This window comes from Adiantum capillus-veneris, chromosome 2 (genome assembly GCF_014529385.1).
Source record: "Adiantum capillus-veneris isolate H3 chromosome 2, ASM1452938v2, whole genome shotgun sequence".
Lineage (NCBI taxonomy): Eukaryota > Viridiplantae > Streptophyta > Polypodiopsida > Polypodiales > Pteridaceae > Adiantum > Adiantum capillus-veneris.
This window is the reverse complement of record NC_140932.1, coordinates 77,124,207-77,136,493: the sequence shown is the minus strand read 5'-3', so window position 1 is coordinate 77,136,493 and position 12,287 is coordinate 77,124,207. Positions and strand designations below refer to the sequence as shown.

The 12,287-nt window shown below is 41.2% G+C and overlaps 2 protein-coding genes across 2 annotated transcripts; both read left to right on the top strand.

The window, feature by feature from the left end:
• The first annotated feature begins 991 nt into the window (after window positions 1–991).
• LOC147463021 (uncharacterized) lies at window positions 992–1,606 on the top strand. Its single transcript, XM_086495154.1, has one exon. It carries the CDS (start codon window positions 992–994, stop codon window positions 1,604–1,606), a length of 615 nt encoding a protein of 204 aa, XP_086351280.1.
• Window positions 1,607–1,687: 81 nt separating this feature from the next.
• On the top strand, window positions 1,688–4,513 carry LOC147463020 (uncharacterized). Its single transcript, XM_086495145.1, has 2 exons — window positions 1,688–3,205; window positions 3,335–4,513. The coding sequence occupies exons 1-2, from the start codon at window positions 1,688–1,690 to the stop codon at window positions 4,511–4,513; spliced, it is 2,697 nt and encodes an 898-aa protein (XP_086351271.1).
• The last annotated feature ends 7,774 nt before the right edge of the window (window positions 4,514–12,287 follow it).

Here is a 12,287-nt window from a genome sequence, read left to right as displayed (position 1 = left end):
CATGTGCACTCTATCTTCTTCATTGGGGTGTACTACTCCAATCAATATTGTGATGTATTGAGGGTATTTTATGCTTGCATTTGGAAGTAAATAAAATGAAAACCTTCACTACCTTAGGTACAGTACTCCAATCAATATAGTATAGATTGGGGGATATTTCATGCTTGCATTTGATAGCAAATAAAATGAAAAACTTATGCACTTATTATGAACTTGGTGTTTTCTCTCTTGCTTGGCAGAAGCATTAATGAGGATAAGGGACACATGCCTTTGTGTTCGTGAATCTCCAAGTTATTCCTCCCATATGCGTGCACGTCGAAAGGTTGCACGAAACTATCGTCGCCAGCTTGCTATACAACGTACAGCATACTTGCCAAGTGATACCTTGCCATCCTCGACAAATGACCATGGTCATGGTAGGAGTCCCTCCACGAATGTGGAGGGTTGTGTCAATGGTGATGTTTCTGTTCCACAACTCCCTCTGCAAATGATCATGCAAGGACAAGGATGAAGACAACACACTCTTTTGTGTTTGGATGCGACAAGAAGATATCATCGACAACATGCAAAGCAACACACCTCCAACATAAGAGAGCAACGCCATCAACATGATGGTCACTTCTGCCCTCTCATCATAGGCACTCAAAATGAGGAGCAAGCCCCTTATGTTCATGACACATCACTTGCAGTTTACATGCCCATCCCTGCATACAAGGGGTTCACCCTTCCATGCTGCCATTGACACATGTCTCATTGCATACAGATTATACAGGAACTATGTCGTCCTCCTGTGGGTTTTGCGGTGCACGTCTTTGGCCAAGTGAAATGAAGAATGAACATATGCCATCTACAGGAAGATATTGTTGCAAAGGTGGGAAATTATCCCTCCTTGCTCTTGCAGGACCACCATATGTATTGGAGAGGCTACTCAATAATAGTGATGCTATGAGTAGGTCTTTCAAATAAAAACATTAGGAGCTACAACAGTGTGATGGCATTTGCATCTATTGGAGCTACCATTGATGAGACATTGATGGGTAGATCTGGTGCATACTGCTTTCGTGTACATGGCAGTCTGTATCATCGGATTGGTTCTTTGTTGCCACACGAAGTAGGGGTGCCAAAATTTGCACAGATGTATGTATATGATACTGAGCACGAGGCTCAAAATCGTATGACTTCCTTGGATGGTTTGGATTTTTTCACTCTTGAAGCATTGTCAATGATGATGAGATCATGTAATCCATATGCGAATGCCTTCTACAATGTTGGTAGAATGTTGCGTGATAGCCCTAGTGTGGACATCAAAATGACAATTTGTGAGAATAGAAATACTTCCAGGCAGTACTTGATACCTGTTGGCAATGAGGTTGCTGCCATTATGCCAGGTCAAGGGGAAGTACAAACAACTGGCCATCGAGACATTGTGATACATTGTCAAGATGGAAGGTTGCAGAGGATTTCAAATCTACACAGGTCGTACATGCCACTGCTTTATGTTCTTCTGTTTCCATGGGGAGAAGATAGGTGGCATGTCAAGATTCCTTATGCTAATGTGCATGGCCCTTTGGATGCCTTGGTTGGTCGACACTGTGTCACTCAATGAGAGTATTATGCATATCGGCTACAAGTTCGTGCTGATACAGAATCATGCTTGCTTCGCGGGGGTCGTTTATTTCAACAATTTATGGTCGATGCATATTGTGCTATCGAGGAGTGTCGCCTTTCATGGGTTCGTAGAAATCAGCAGACGTTGAGGGCAGAATTGTACGCAGGCTTGGCTGACATGGTGCATTTTTCTGAGAGTGATGTTGTTCTTGGACGGTCTGCAGGTCGAAGAATTGTCTTACCCTCATCTTTTATAGGTGGTCCTCGGCACATGTACCAATTGTATCAAGATGCAACGGCAATTGTCCGTGCAAAGGGAAAGCCAGACCTATTTATCACATTCACATGTAACCCTAAATGGCCAGAAATAAATGAGGCATTGCTTCCACGACAGGTTTCCGTCGATCGACCAGACATAACCACCAGGGTTTTCTTCCTAAAACACAGCACGATGAAGTACATCTTGAAGAAAGATATTTTTGGGAAAGTGGTGGCTTACATGTCTGTCGTAGAGTTCCAAAAGAGAGTTTTGCCACATTCTCATACATTATTGATTCTAGATCCTCAATGTAAGCCTCAATCAGCATTTGACTACGACAAGATGGTTTGTGCAGAGCTGCCAGATAAAAATCGATTTCCAATGTTGCATGATATCATAGTTAGTTGTAACATTCATGGCCCATGTGGTGGGTTCAATAGTTCATTACCTTTCATGGTTGATGGGCATTGTATCAGAAAATATCCACGTCCATTTTGTGAGCAAACAAGCATGGATAATAATGGCTACCCCATTTATGCACGACGAAACAATGGCTTCACCGCCAAGGTTAGGGGTTCTACTATCGATAACCGATGGGTTGTGCCATATAATCCTGTTTTGTCAACACTATTTAATGCACATATCAATGTTGAGGTATGCTCTACAATTTCAGCTGTCAAGTATGTCTACAAGTACATCTACAAGGGGCATGACAGGGCAACTGTAAGATTCCATACGTCAGTACAGGATACAGAAAGGGAGAACGTTGATGAGATAAACATGTATACAGATGGTCGCTATGTATCCGCATCTGAGGCTTGCTGGAGAATTTTTGAATTCACTTTGCACAAAGATGCCCCACTTGTCCAGAGATTGAGCGTGCATGTTCCAGGTGGTCAAATGGTGACATTTCGAGATAATGACAACCTTAATGATGTCTTGCAAAGAGAGAGTGCAGAGAAGACCACTTTGACAGAGTGGTTCACATGTAACTTGGAGAATCCTAATGCAAACGAAACTTTGTACATTGATTTTCCTCGAAAGTGGGTGTGGAATTCTGGTTCCAAAAAATGGACGAAGAGATGTCGTGGGGACCCTATTGGGCGGATGTATTTTGTGCAGCCCTCTGCAGGTGAACGATATTATGTCCGTTTGATTTTGACTATTTGTAAAGGATGCAAATCATTTGAGGATTTGCGTACTGTAAATGGCGTATTGTTCCCAACATTCAAGGCAGCATGCATTGCAAGAGGTATCTTGGAGGATGATGGGGAATGGTTTGGCTGCATGGAGGAAGCTTGCAGTACACATACAGGCATGCAGTTGAGACATTTTTTTGTGACCATTCTATTGTTTTGTGAGCCCTCCTCCCCTCATCTCTTATGGGAAAGATTTTGACATTTTTTGTCTGAGGACTATCAGCACATATTGGAGTCAAGATACGAGTCCTTGGATGGATGTGCATAGGTTGCTGAAGGATATGCGTTGAGAGATTTGCATAACATTCTTGGTACATTTGGGCAAAGTTTAACTGAATATCCTGGAATTCCAATGCCTGATGAGCGCTTTGCGACACGTGAGGAAAACAACTTGCTTTTCCGAGAACAATGCTTTGATACCACACAAGAGCTATCTATGTCACATGCAATGGAGTGGACTCTAAATGAAGATCAAAGGATTGCTTTTGACACAATTTTGCATGGATTGACTATTGATGGTGGGGCTACTTTTTTCCTAGATGGGCCTGCAGGGACTGGAAAAACTTATTTGTACAACTGTTTGTTGTCACGCATACGTGGAGAAGGAGGAGTTGCATTAGCCACAGCGTCTTCTGGGATTTTAGCATTTCTACTACGGAATGGATGCACTACACATTCCACGTTCAAGATACCCTTGGAGCTCGATAATTGTAGCACATGCAATATCCCTGTTCAGGGTCAACTTGCTGAACTGCTTAGACTATGCAAGTTGATTGTGTGGGATGAAGCACGTATGATGCATCGATACGCCTTTGAGGCTTTGGACAGGTCTTTGCAAGATATCATGTGCTCAAGAAGGCCATTCGGTGGAAAAGTGTTACTTCTTGGGGGAGATTTTAGGCAAATCTTACCAGCGGTGTTCAAGGGAGCACATGCAGACATTGTTGATGCTACACTTTGTCGATCACACTTATGGAATCATGTGAAGATCCTTAAATTGACACATAACAAGCGTGTGGGAGATGGTGATGTTGCAAATTCTGCCTATAGAGAATGGCTTATGGATGTAGGAAATGGGACTTTGACAAGTGGTGATGAACAAAAGATGGTAATTCCCTGTCACATGGTGCTTTCTTCGTCTTCACTAGATGTATTGATAGGTTGCATTTATTCAGAATTGGATCAAGATGTGGGCCATGCAGAATACTTCAAAGAGCGAGCAATCCTTGCTCCCAAAAACTCAGATGTTGATGTTCTCAATGCTAAGGCCCTGTATGCAATGAAAGGTGATGTTGTGCAATACTTTAGTGCTGACTCTGTGGTGGAAAGTTCGATGCAAGATTCATTCTTATACTTTGTGGAGTTTTTAAATGGGATAAACATGGGTGGTGGATTTCCAGCACATTGCTTGGAGTTAAAGATGAGTGCCCCAATAATTCTACTATGAAACCTTGACCCAAGTCGAGGTCTATGCAATGGGACACGCTTGGTGTGCAAGGCATTTCACAGTAGAGTTTTAGAGGCAGAAGTTATTACAGGAACACGGGTTGGGACCAGGGTTTTCATCCCTCGAATATGCTTTGTGCATTCTGGCACCGATTTGCCATTTGTTCTTAGACGAAGACAGTTTCCAGTTAGATTGGCTTTTTGTATGATGATAAATAAGTCACAGGGCGAAAGCATTGCCGTATTGGGCCTATACTTGGTGACACTGGTCTTCACTCATGGACAACTGTATGTTGCATTGTCATGTGCACGTTCAGCTGTGCTGGAGTGAAGATTCTCCTACGTGACGTTGACGTGAACGAAAAAACTGCAGTAACAACAAACATTGTGTACCATGAGATATTAAACAATGCCGTATGAAGGCTTCAATCCTTCTTATCATTGTCTTCCTCTTTGTGTATGTTTCAACTCATAAAATATTTCATGAATTAATTTTCTACTTCTCTACATAGCATATACTAAACTATGTCATGTGAAGGTTTTTGTTCCTTCCTCACATTGTCTATTTTTTGGTTTCCATTTGGCTATATAGATCATGGATCAGGTTTCTTACATCTGCGAGGTGTCCTTTTTGTTAAATGTAGAAGATCATCCACATCCTGGTATGCTTTTGTCCACCATTAAGGCATTATGTGGAGACTTATTGTGTTCCTTTTGAGAACTTGATATTCTTTTTGTTTAAGCAGAGCCACATTTTTGGTGCCCACCTTTGCCGCATGAAAAAATTGTTAGGACCATCCGCAAGCACTACAAGACCAGGTGTGTGCACATGAAATCGGGAATTCTCTTGGCATAAAGTAAGATTCGTGGATTCTTTTTGTTTCTTTTTGTGTTGTGGACCTTAGGAAGTTGCCACCTATCGATATTTTTACATTGCGTATTTTGGCGTACTCCTCCGACATTGAGTACGGTGTCTACTCGGTAAGGAAGGAGTGTGTGTCTTCCCAAGATGAAGATGACGCTTAGTGGTTTGCTAGATATGAAGGATACTCCATTCCCAATGATTGGGAATACCTCCAGACTTCTAGGTTCTCTGAGTTGATCTACCAAATCTACTTGCCTAAACAACTTACATGTTTGGCATTTCCATACATAGCTGCAATAACTGGTACGTGTAAATTACTGGATTGTATTATTTTTAAAAAAATCTCGCTTTTTCACTACTTTCGCTTGTTAATCCAGGAGATAATCAATCTTGGGATGGAAAAACAGTCCTTAATTTAGGAATGGAGAAACTCCAAGCCAATTGCCAATTGCATGATGAAGCGAGCTACGTTGATAGTGCCCCTTAGATCATTTGTGGCGCCCTTGAATGAGTTTGTTTCTATGACAAACATATCAACAACTTTGCCATGTTTGTGATCCATTTTAAGCAATGTTATTTGAATATCTAGATACTTTTCTGAATGTCTTGATGTTTATCACGACTTTTCTAAATCTATGCATTAGAGTTTTTGACTTGCAATTTGAGTTCGAGGGATCCAAGATATTAGATTCATATCTTAGAGATTTTTGTTTGAGCACAATAATCCTCACATTTTTGAGAGGATAGGTTGCTATGTTGAGAGAGAGAGAGGTGCGATACGGAAGAGAGAAAAATCATGCATGCTACTAGGAAGTATGAGAAAAACTCTAAAGTCTCTCTGTGCCTTTTCCTAAACTTGCATCTCTTAAGCTTTGTGTAGATTATGTTTTTTTGGTAAGATAAGATGCTATGTTTGTAATATTGTGCAAGGGATTGCCTCCTTCGTGGTAGTTAATACATAATCTAACTTTATATGCATTGTGATGTACTTTTTAATGGTACATCTATGGAAAACACTAATAACAATGCCATTGTTGAGACCGAGTCTGATGGTATCGAGTCCACTCCTCCAAGGTTTGCCAATGTTCGAGTGGCAAAGAGAAATGCTCGATGTGTGGGATCCTCTTCTGTTGATCCTGTGATAAATGGTGGGAACGACCAACTCATGGGTGCATTATGGGACTTCTTTGCCCGTAGTGAGTCCAGGCAGTTGGACTTTGAAAGACACTTGGAAGCACTTTTGGAGGTGGCTCAGCAAGCCAATCGCCAACAAATTGTAGAACTTCGATATGAGGTGCGTCTATGTGCACAATGCTGCAATGGCGGAATGACCCACGTTGAGGAGAACCAACTCGACATGCTGGTGTGCATGGAGCAAAAATTTGAATCAATGCAAAACTCAAACATGCCCAATAGGGAAATTGGAATCCAAATTGATGCACTTAAGGACCAGGTCCTTGCTCTAGAAGGAGAGGTGACACGGCTCAAGGTCCACCTGAATCGATTGAATGCGTTGATGACAAAGATGGCTCGAGCTTCTAATGCCGGTGCCATATAGCACGTTCAACCTTGGCTACTAGAAATAATTGAAGCACATACTTCTGTGTGATAATTGGATTCACTATCTTGATGTACTAAAGCATACCTTGCTTTGAACTATGTTGGTAGGGTAAATTAATGAACATGTTGTTTCGTTTGGTTTTATGCTTGTGTTGCTTGATCTACATTGCATGAAGCCATAGATTATACTTAAATTAAGTTTTGAGACCTTGGTTGAGATTGATATTCGTGTCAAAACAATATGAAGTACTACCTTTGTGGCTTGGGGACATAAGGTAGCATGTCGCTAGAAAAGAGGTTTCAGTCACTACAACTACGTAGGTTTATAAGTAGGAATTGTCTTGCTCCTTTACATTTGGTTCACTTTTTGCACTCTCAAATAATAGGGAGGCACTTTCTAGATCCCATTATTAGTTTGACGTAATGACCATTGTAGACACCTTCAAACTGGGGTCATGCACATCAAACCACTTCAACTAGATGTTTTATTGTATTGATGCATATGCACATGCCTCAAGTTTGTTTTTGTTTTGCAAACAACAAACTTCCTCCTATGAAACCCTTTGATTTGAAAATTAGAGACCATTTGGCCCCTGTTATGATGTGTATCCACCAAGGATGTATAATGTAGACCTTGTGGAAGGTTCAAACAAGACGGTAGAGTTTGTGGGATTTCATTTGCAAAATGGGTCGTCGATGTTTGATAATTGTAGGGAATTTGGACATTATTATAGTTATTATATAGTGCCAGTTGAAACTCCACCAAAGCATCATTTGCCACTAATTATTTTGTTTGTTTCCTAAGAGTTTTGACGTTTTCCATGGAGTGGACAATGTAAATTATGAATAAATTCTTTCTGTGTTTGAAGGTTTATTGGTATTGCGTTTGGAGTTATTTCATTTCAAAAAAGACATCAAAATCTCAAACCTAAGTCTTGCCTTCTATTTTTAGTTGTTACATATGTGTAATATTTTTCATGTTTTCTCATGTCATTATGTGGGAATGTTGAAATTTTATGGCTTACGTATACATAAACGAGTAGATTTATGTAACAACTATGCTACATGTCTATGAGTGATCGAGAGCTAAGATTTTGACACATATTTAAGAGTTGTAGTGGTATTAATAGTGTGCTCTTTTGGTTCGCACGAGCATATGGTTCGCATACTATAGTTAGCATGTTGATTCAATTCTCTATACACTTCGATGGTTATGAAAAGCTGATTTTAAGATGTTTCTTGGATGGGGTTGAAATGTTCTATTTATAGATGCCACGTCAAAGAAGGCATTGGAGACTATCTACATTTAGCTGGATGCTTCATCATCCACCATTTCATATCTATGGTAACATCTAAGTATATCCTTTGTAAAAATTTTCAGGTTGGTGTTCAAACTGACAATTTTCTCATGTAGATCCACGTGGTTGGAGAGGCCCACTCACTACGCACGATGGAGTACATATTGTTGAGAGATTTGAAGTTGTTAGGTAAGGAACATCAATGAAGCACAATGATTTTTAATGTTTTGGTTGGTTATTAAACTTATTGTACTTAACTTGTTGGCTTGCAGGAATCACTATTATCGTGATAACATTTTAATGGAAGTACATGAGTTTTTTGGCGGACTACAAGGATACTTTCAAATCAGTGTGGCTTTGAATCATAGTGCAGGTTCAGCTCGCATACGGGTTCGCGAGCTCGGAGATCGCTTGCCGGCCAATGCAGAATACTCTTATAGGGATAGGTTTGAAAATTGGAATATCGTATTGTACACCCTACATGAGGGCCGTCGTCGTTTTGGTAGGAGCATTTTTTGTGTGGGCCCATGGGTTCTACGAGTACCAAATACAACATCCCGAAGTTTGTCGTTTTCAAGTTGCAACTGTTTTGTTAGTTAAAATTTAGCGGCTTTCAAAAACTTTTTCTTTAGAGACAAATATTATGTTATGCTTGGAAAGACTACTTATGATAATGGAAGTGGATTGTTGTTTTTATTTTTGTTTCCCTCTCCCTCCCTCCCTCCCTCTCTCTCTCTCTCTCTCTCTCTCTATAAAGTTAAAAAAACCATGTTCTTCTTCTTCTCCTCTATCTCTCTCTCTCCCTCCCTCTCTCTCTCTCTCTCTCTCTCCCCCCAAGCATGCAGTCTTTTAAATTTATGTTCTATAGTTGTTACATTCATTCAATTCTCTATGCACTTTCTATTGTCGCACAAAGTTGATGTGATTTAGGTTGATACCATAAGGCATGTAAAATCTTATTGCACATGAATAAAGCATTTAAGGTATGGTTGTCACTACCTTGAGTTGGATGCATAAAGAATATTGACACATGTTATCCCCTTGAAGAAAGGGGGAGGAGGGCTACCCAAAATTGAATGATACGAAAATACAAAGTACTGAGAGGCCATTCAGGAAGCTTAAAGAGTCAAAGATGCACAGGTACTAGCAACAACAGGGATTCTGGCAATGGACTGCATGCTGCTTCATAGCTTCCACTTTCCTCTTTCTCTGTTCCATCTGACTTGGGATCTTCTGTCGTTTCTACTGCCCCCCCTTCCCCTGTGGGGAAAGGGAGGAGCATGGAGCTTCATGCCGCGCTGCACAACGGGCTTGTCCACTCTGCCCCAAGCAGTTCGCTGAACCTGCTCTTTCAACCTGCTCCGTCGGCGCTTCTCTGGGATGGAGCAGCAAAGGCCCTTTGCAGCTTTGCCAAATCTCCAAGTTCATAAAGAAAGTGGCAAACAACAAGGTGGAGAAGAGAACGTCTGCCCGAATTAAAGGGCTTTTGTTCAACATATGGGTTTGGATGCTGGGCTCAATCATTTCAACCCCACCCAACCTGGTGAAGGAGATGGTCATGTTTCTGCTGCTGAAAAGTAGCCTATCTCAAAAGAAGTACCTAAGCTGCATCAGGAGCAAGAAATTTTTGATGGGGCCAGAAGTGAGGAGATAGGGGTCACCATTCCAGACAAAGATCTCGATCAATGGCATTCAGAGCTGCAAGGCCGAGTTATCATAGGGCTCATGCATGGAGCCAGGCCTTATGTCGAGGCGCTTAAAGCTTGGATGAATCACAATTGGGAGAACAAGAATATTAAGGTAAGACATGTGCAGTACCTCCCCAATAATTATTATCTGTTTTTCTGCGATGATGAGAATGATGCTTTACAAATAGTCAGTCAAGGCCAGTGGATCATCAGAAATTCACCTTTGTCAGTCTTCAACTGGTACTTAGGATTCAACCCTAGGGGTCCCAAACCTTCTAAAGCCCCCATCTGGATTGACTTCCCTGATTTTCCAGTAGAATATTACCCTTGGCTCAAAAATATTGGTGCATGCATTGGAAGGGTGCTAGGACAAAGATCAAGGGGTAATATCAATCCTAAGTGGGATCCTCAGCTGCTTATTGAAGTAGACTTGAAGACTGAATTGAAAACTTTAGTACCCATCAAGGATTCAGCAGGGAAATTACTGCACTTGCAAGGAGTGGCATACAAAAACCTACCTAATGCTTGCTTCCAGTGTTTAAAGCAAGGGCATTTTATTAAAGACTGCCCTGAGCTCTTCCCCCAGCCAGCTCAAGCCTCTCAACCTCCTCAGGAGAAAAATGAATATCAGCCCAGTAAACCTGTCTCTTCTAGGAACAAGGACAGTTTCAGTCCACTTTTGGAGGATGTATTTGACCCCTTCAGCTACGAACTGAATGTAGAGGTTCTTGAAAACCTGAAGACAGCAGAAAATAAAGGAAAATAACCCTCACAGCAGGATCAGGGAGTCAATCAGGACTCTACTTCCAAACCCTTGCATAAGGTTTCTTCTCCTCCAGACAGTCCTATGAAAGAGGACAGAGATCTCCACTCCTCTACCTCTTCAGATTTAGATGACATGGCCATTCCTAACACTCAGTACAAGGAAAATCAAGAGGATGATGGCACTCTCTTTGAAGCTCAGCTTTTAGAACATGATCATAGATTAAAAGGACATGTGGAGGTGGAATCTGTCAATGCAGTAGACCCTCATTTGACACTCATGGAAGTGAAGAGGCTGCCTATCCCTCCCAATTTTTCAATCAAAATAAAGAAGGAAGTGTCTAAGGATCCCACCAGGGCCTCTCTGACTCTGGCCAAGCCAAACAAAAATAGCAAGAAATGAAGTGCCCAAATATTAAAATTGTCTCCTTGAACTGTAAAGGGCTCACTGATCCCACCAGAGCTCAAGCTATCAAAAACTGGTTCTTGGATACTAGCCTTAAACCAGACCTTCTCTGTCTGCATGAAGTCAAGGTCTCTGGCCAGGTTCTGATTTCTAACCTTCAAAGGTTGGGTGCAGGATATAAATGGTATTCCACTTCACATTCTCATGGTAAGGGTGGAGCTACTATTGGAGTGTCTGGTAAATATGCTAACCTGGTTCTAAATGTCAAATCAGATGCTAAAGGTAGTTGGGTTGCTATTTCTCTTGATAAACCTTTTAATTTTACTGTTGTTTCCATCTATGCTTCTAATTCTAGAGTAGAAAGAGCTGGAATGTGGTACGAGCTCTCCACTATGCCTGGACATGTGTTGTGGGCTGGTGACTTTAATATGGTGGAAACTGTGCAGGACAGGTGGCAACAACTGGGACAAGCAGTACAGGGGAATGAAAAAGTCAAATGGGATAATGCAGCCACTAAACTCAAACTTTTTGATGTATCAGAAGAGACTGGTATGACCTGGTCTAACAGGCAGCATGGCAATTGTTTCAGAGCAGCTAGGTTGGACAGATGCTACCTGAGCTATGAGTTCCTTGATTCTATATGGCAGGTAAATTGTAGTAAGGACAGCTCTTTGTTATTGTCTGATCATGCACCTGTCATTGTAGAGATCCAGAAAGAAACATGCATGTACAGGGCAGGTTGGCCACATCTTGATCAAACTCTATTGAGCATTGATGTTATTAGAGATAAAATCAAAGGGTACTTTGATCGTGCTTTTGCTGTTAACTTTTCTGCTTTCAAAGCCTGGGACCAAGCTGTGAAACTTTCTCAAAAACTGCTAACTGAGTACAAAAAGAAAGCTAGAGAACTTAGAGAAAACAGAAGGATGATGATAAGGAGGCACATTGAGACCTTAGAAATTGGTCTAAACCCAGGGAATCCTTCTAGTCCCCTTTTGACTGAGCTTAAAGAAAAACTTAAGGCAGAAGAGCTCCTAGCTGCCAAGGCCTCACTCCATTGGACAAGGGACTTTTGGGCAGGTAAGATTGACAGACCAGATAAAAGTATGTTCAATTTGTTAAAAAAGAAAAAATCTAAGGACTTTATCCCTTTTTTGAAGAATGCTGAAGGTTATGTGGTGGATTCTCATGAGCAG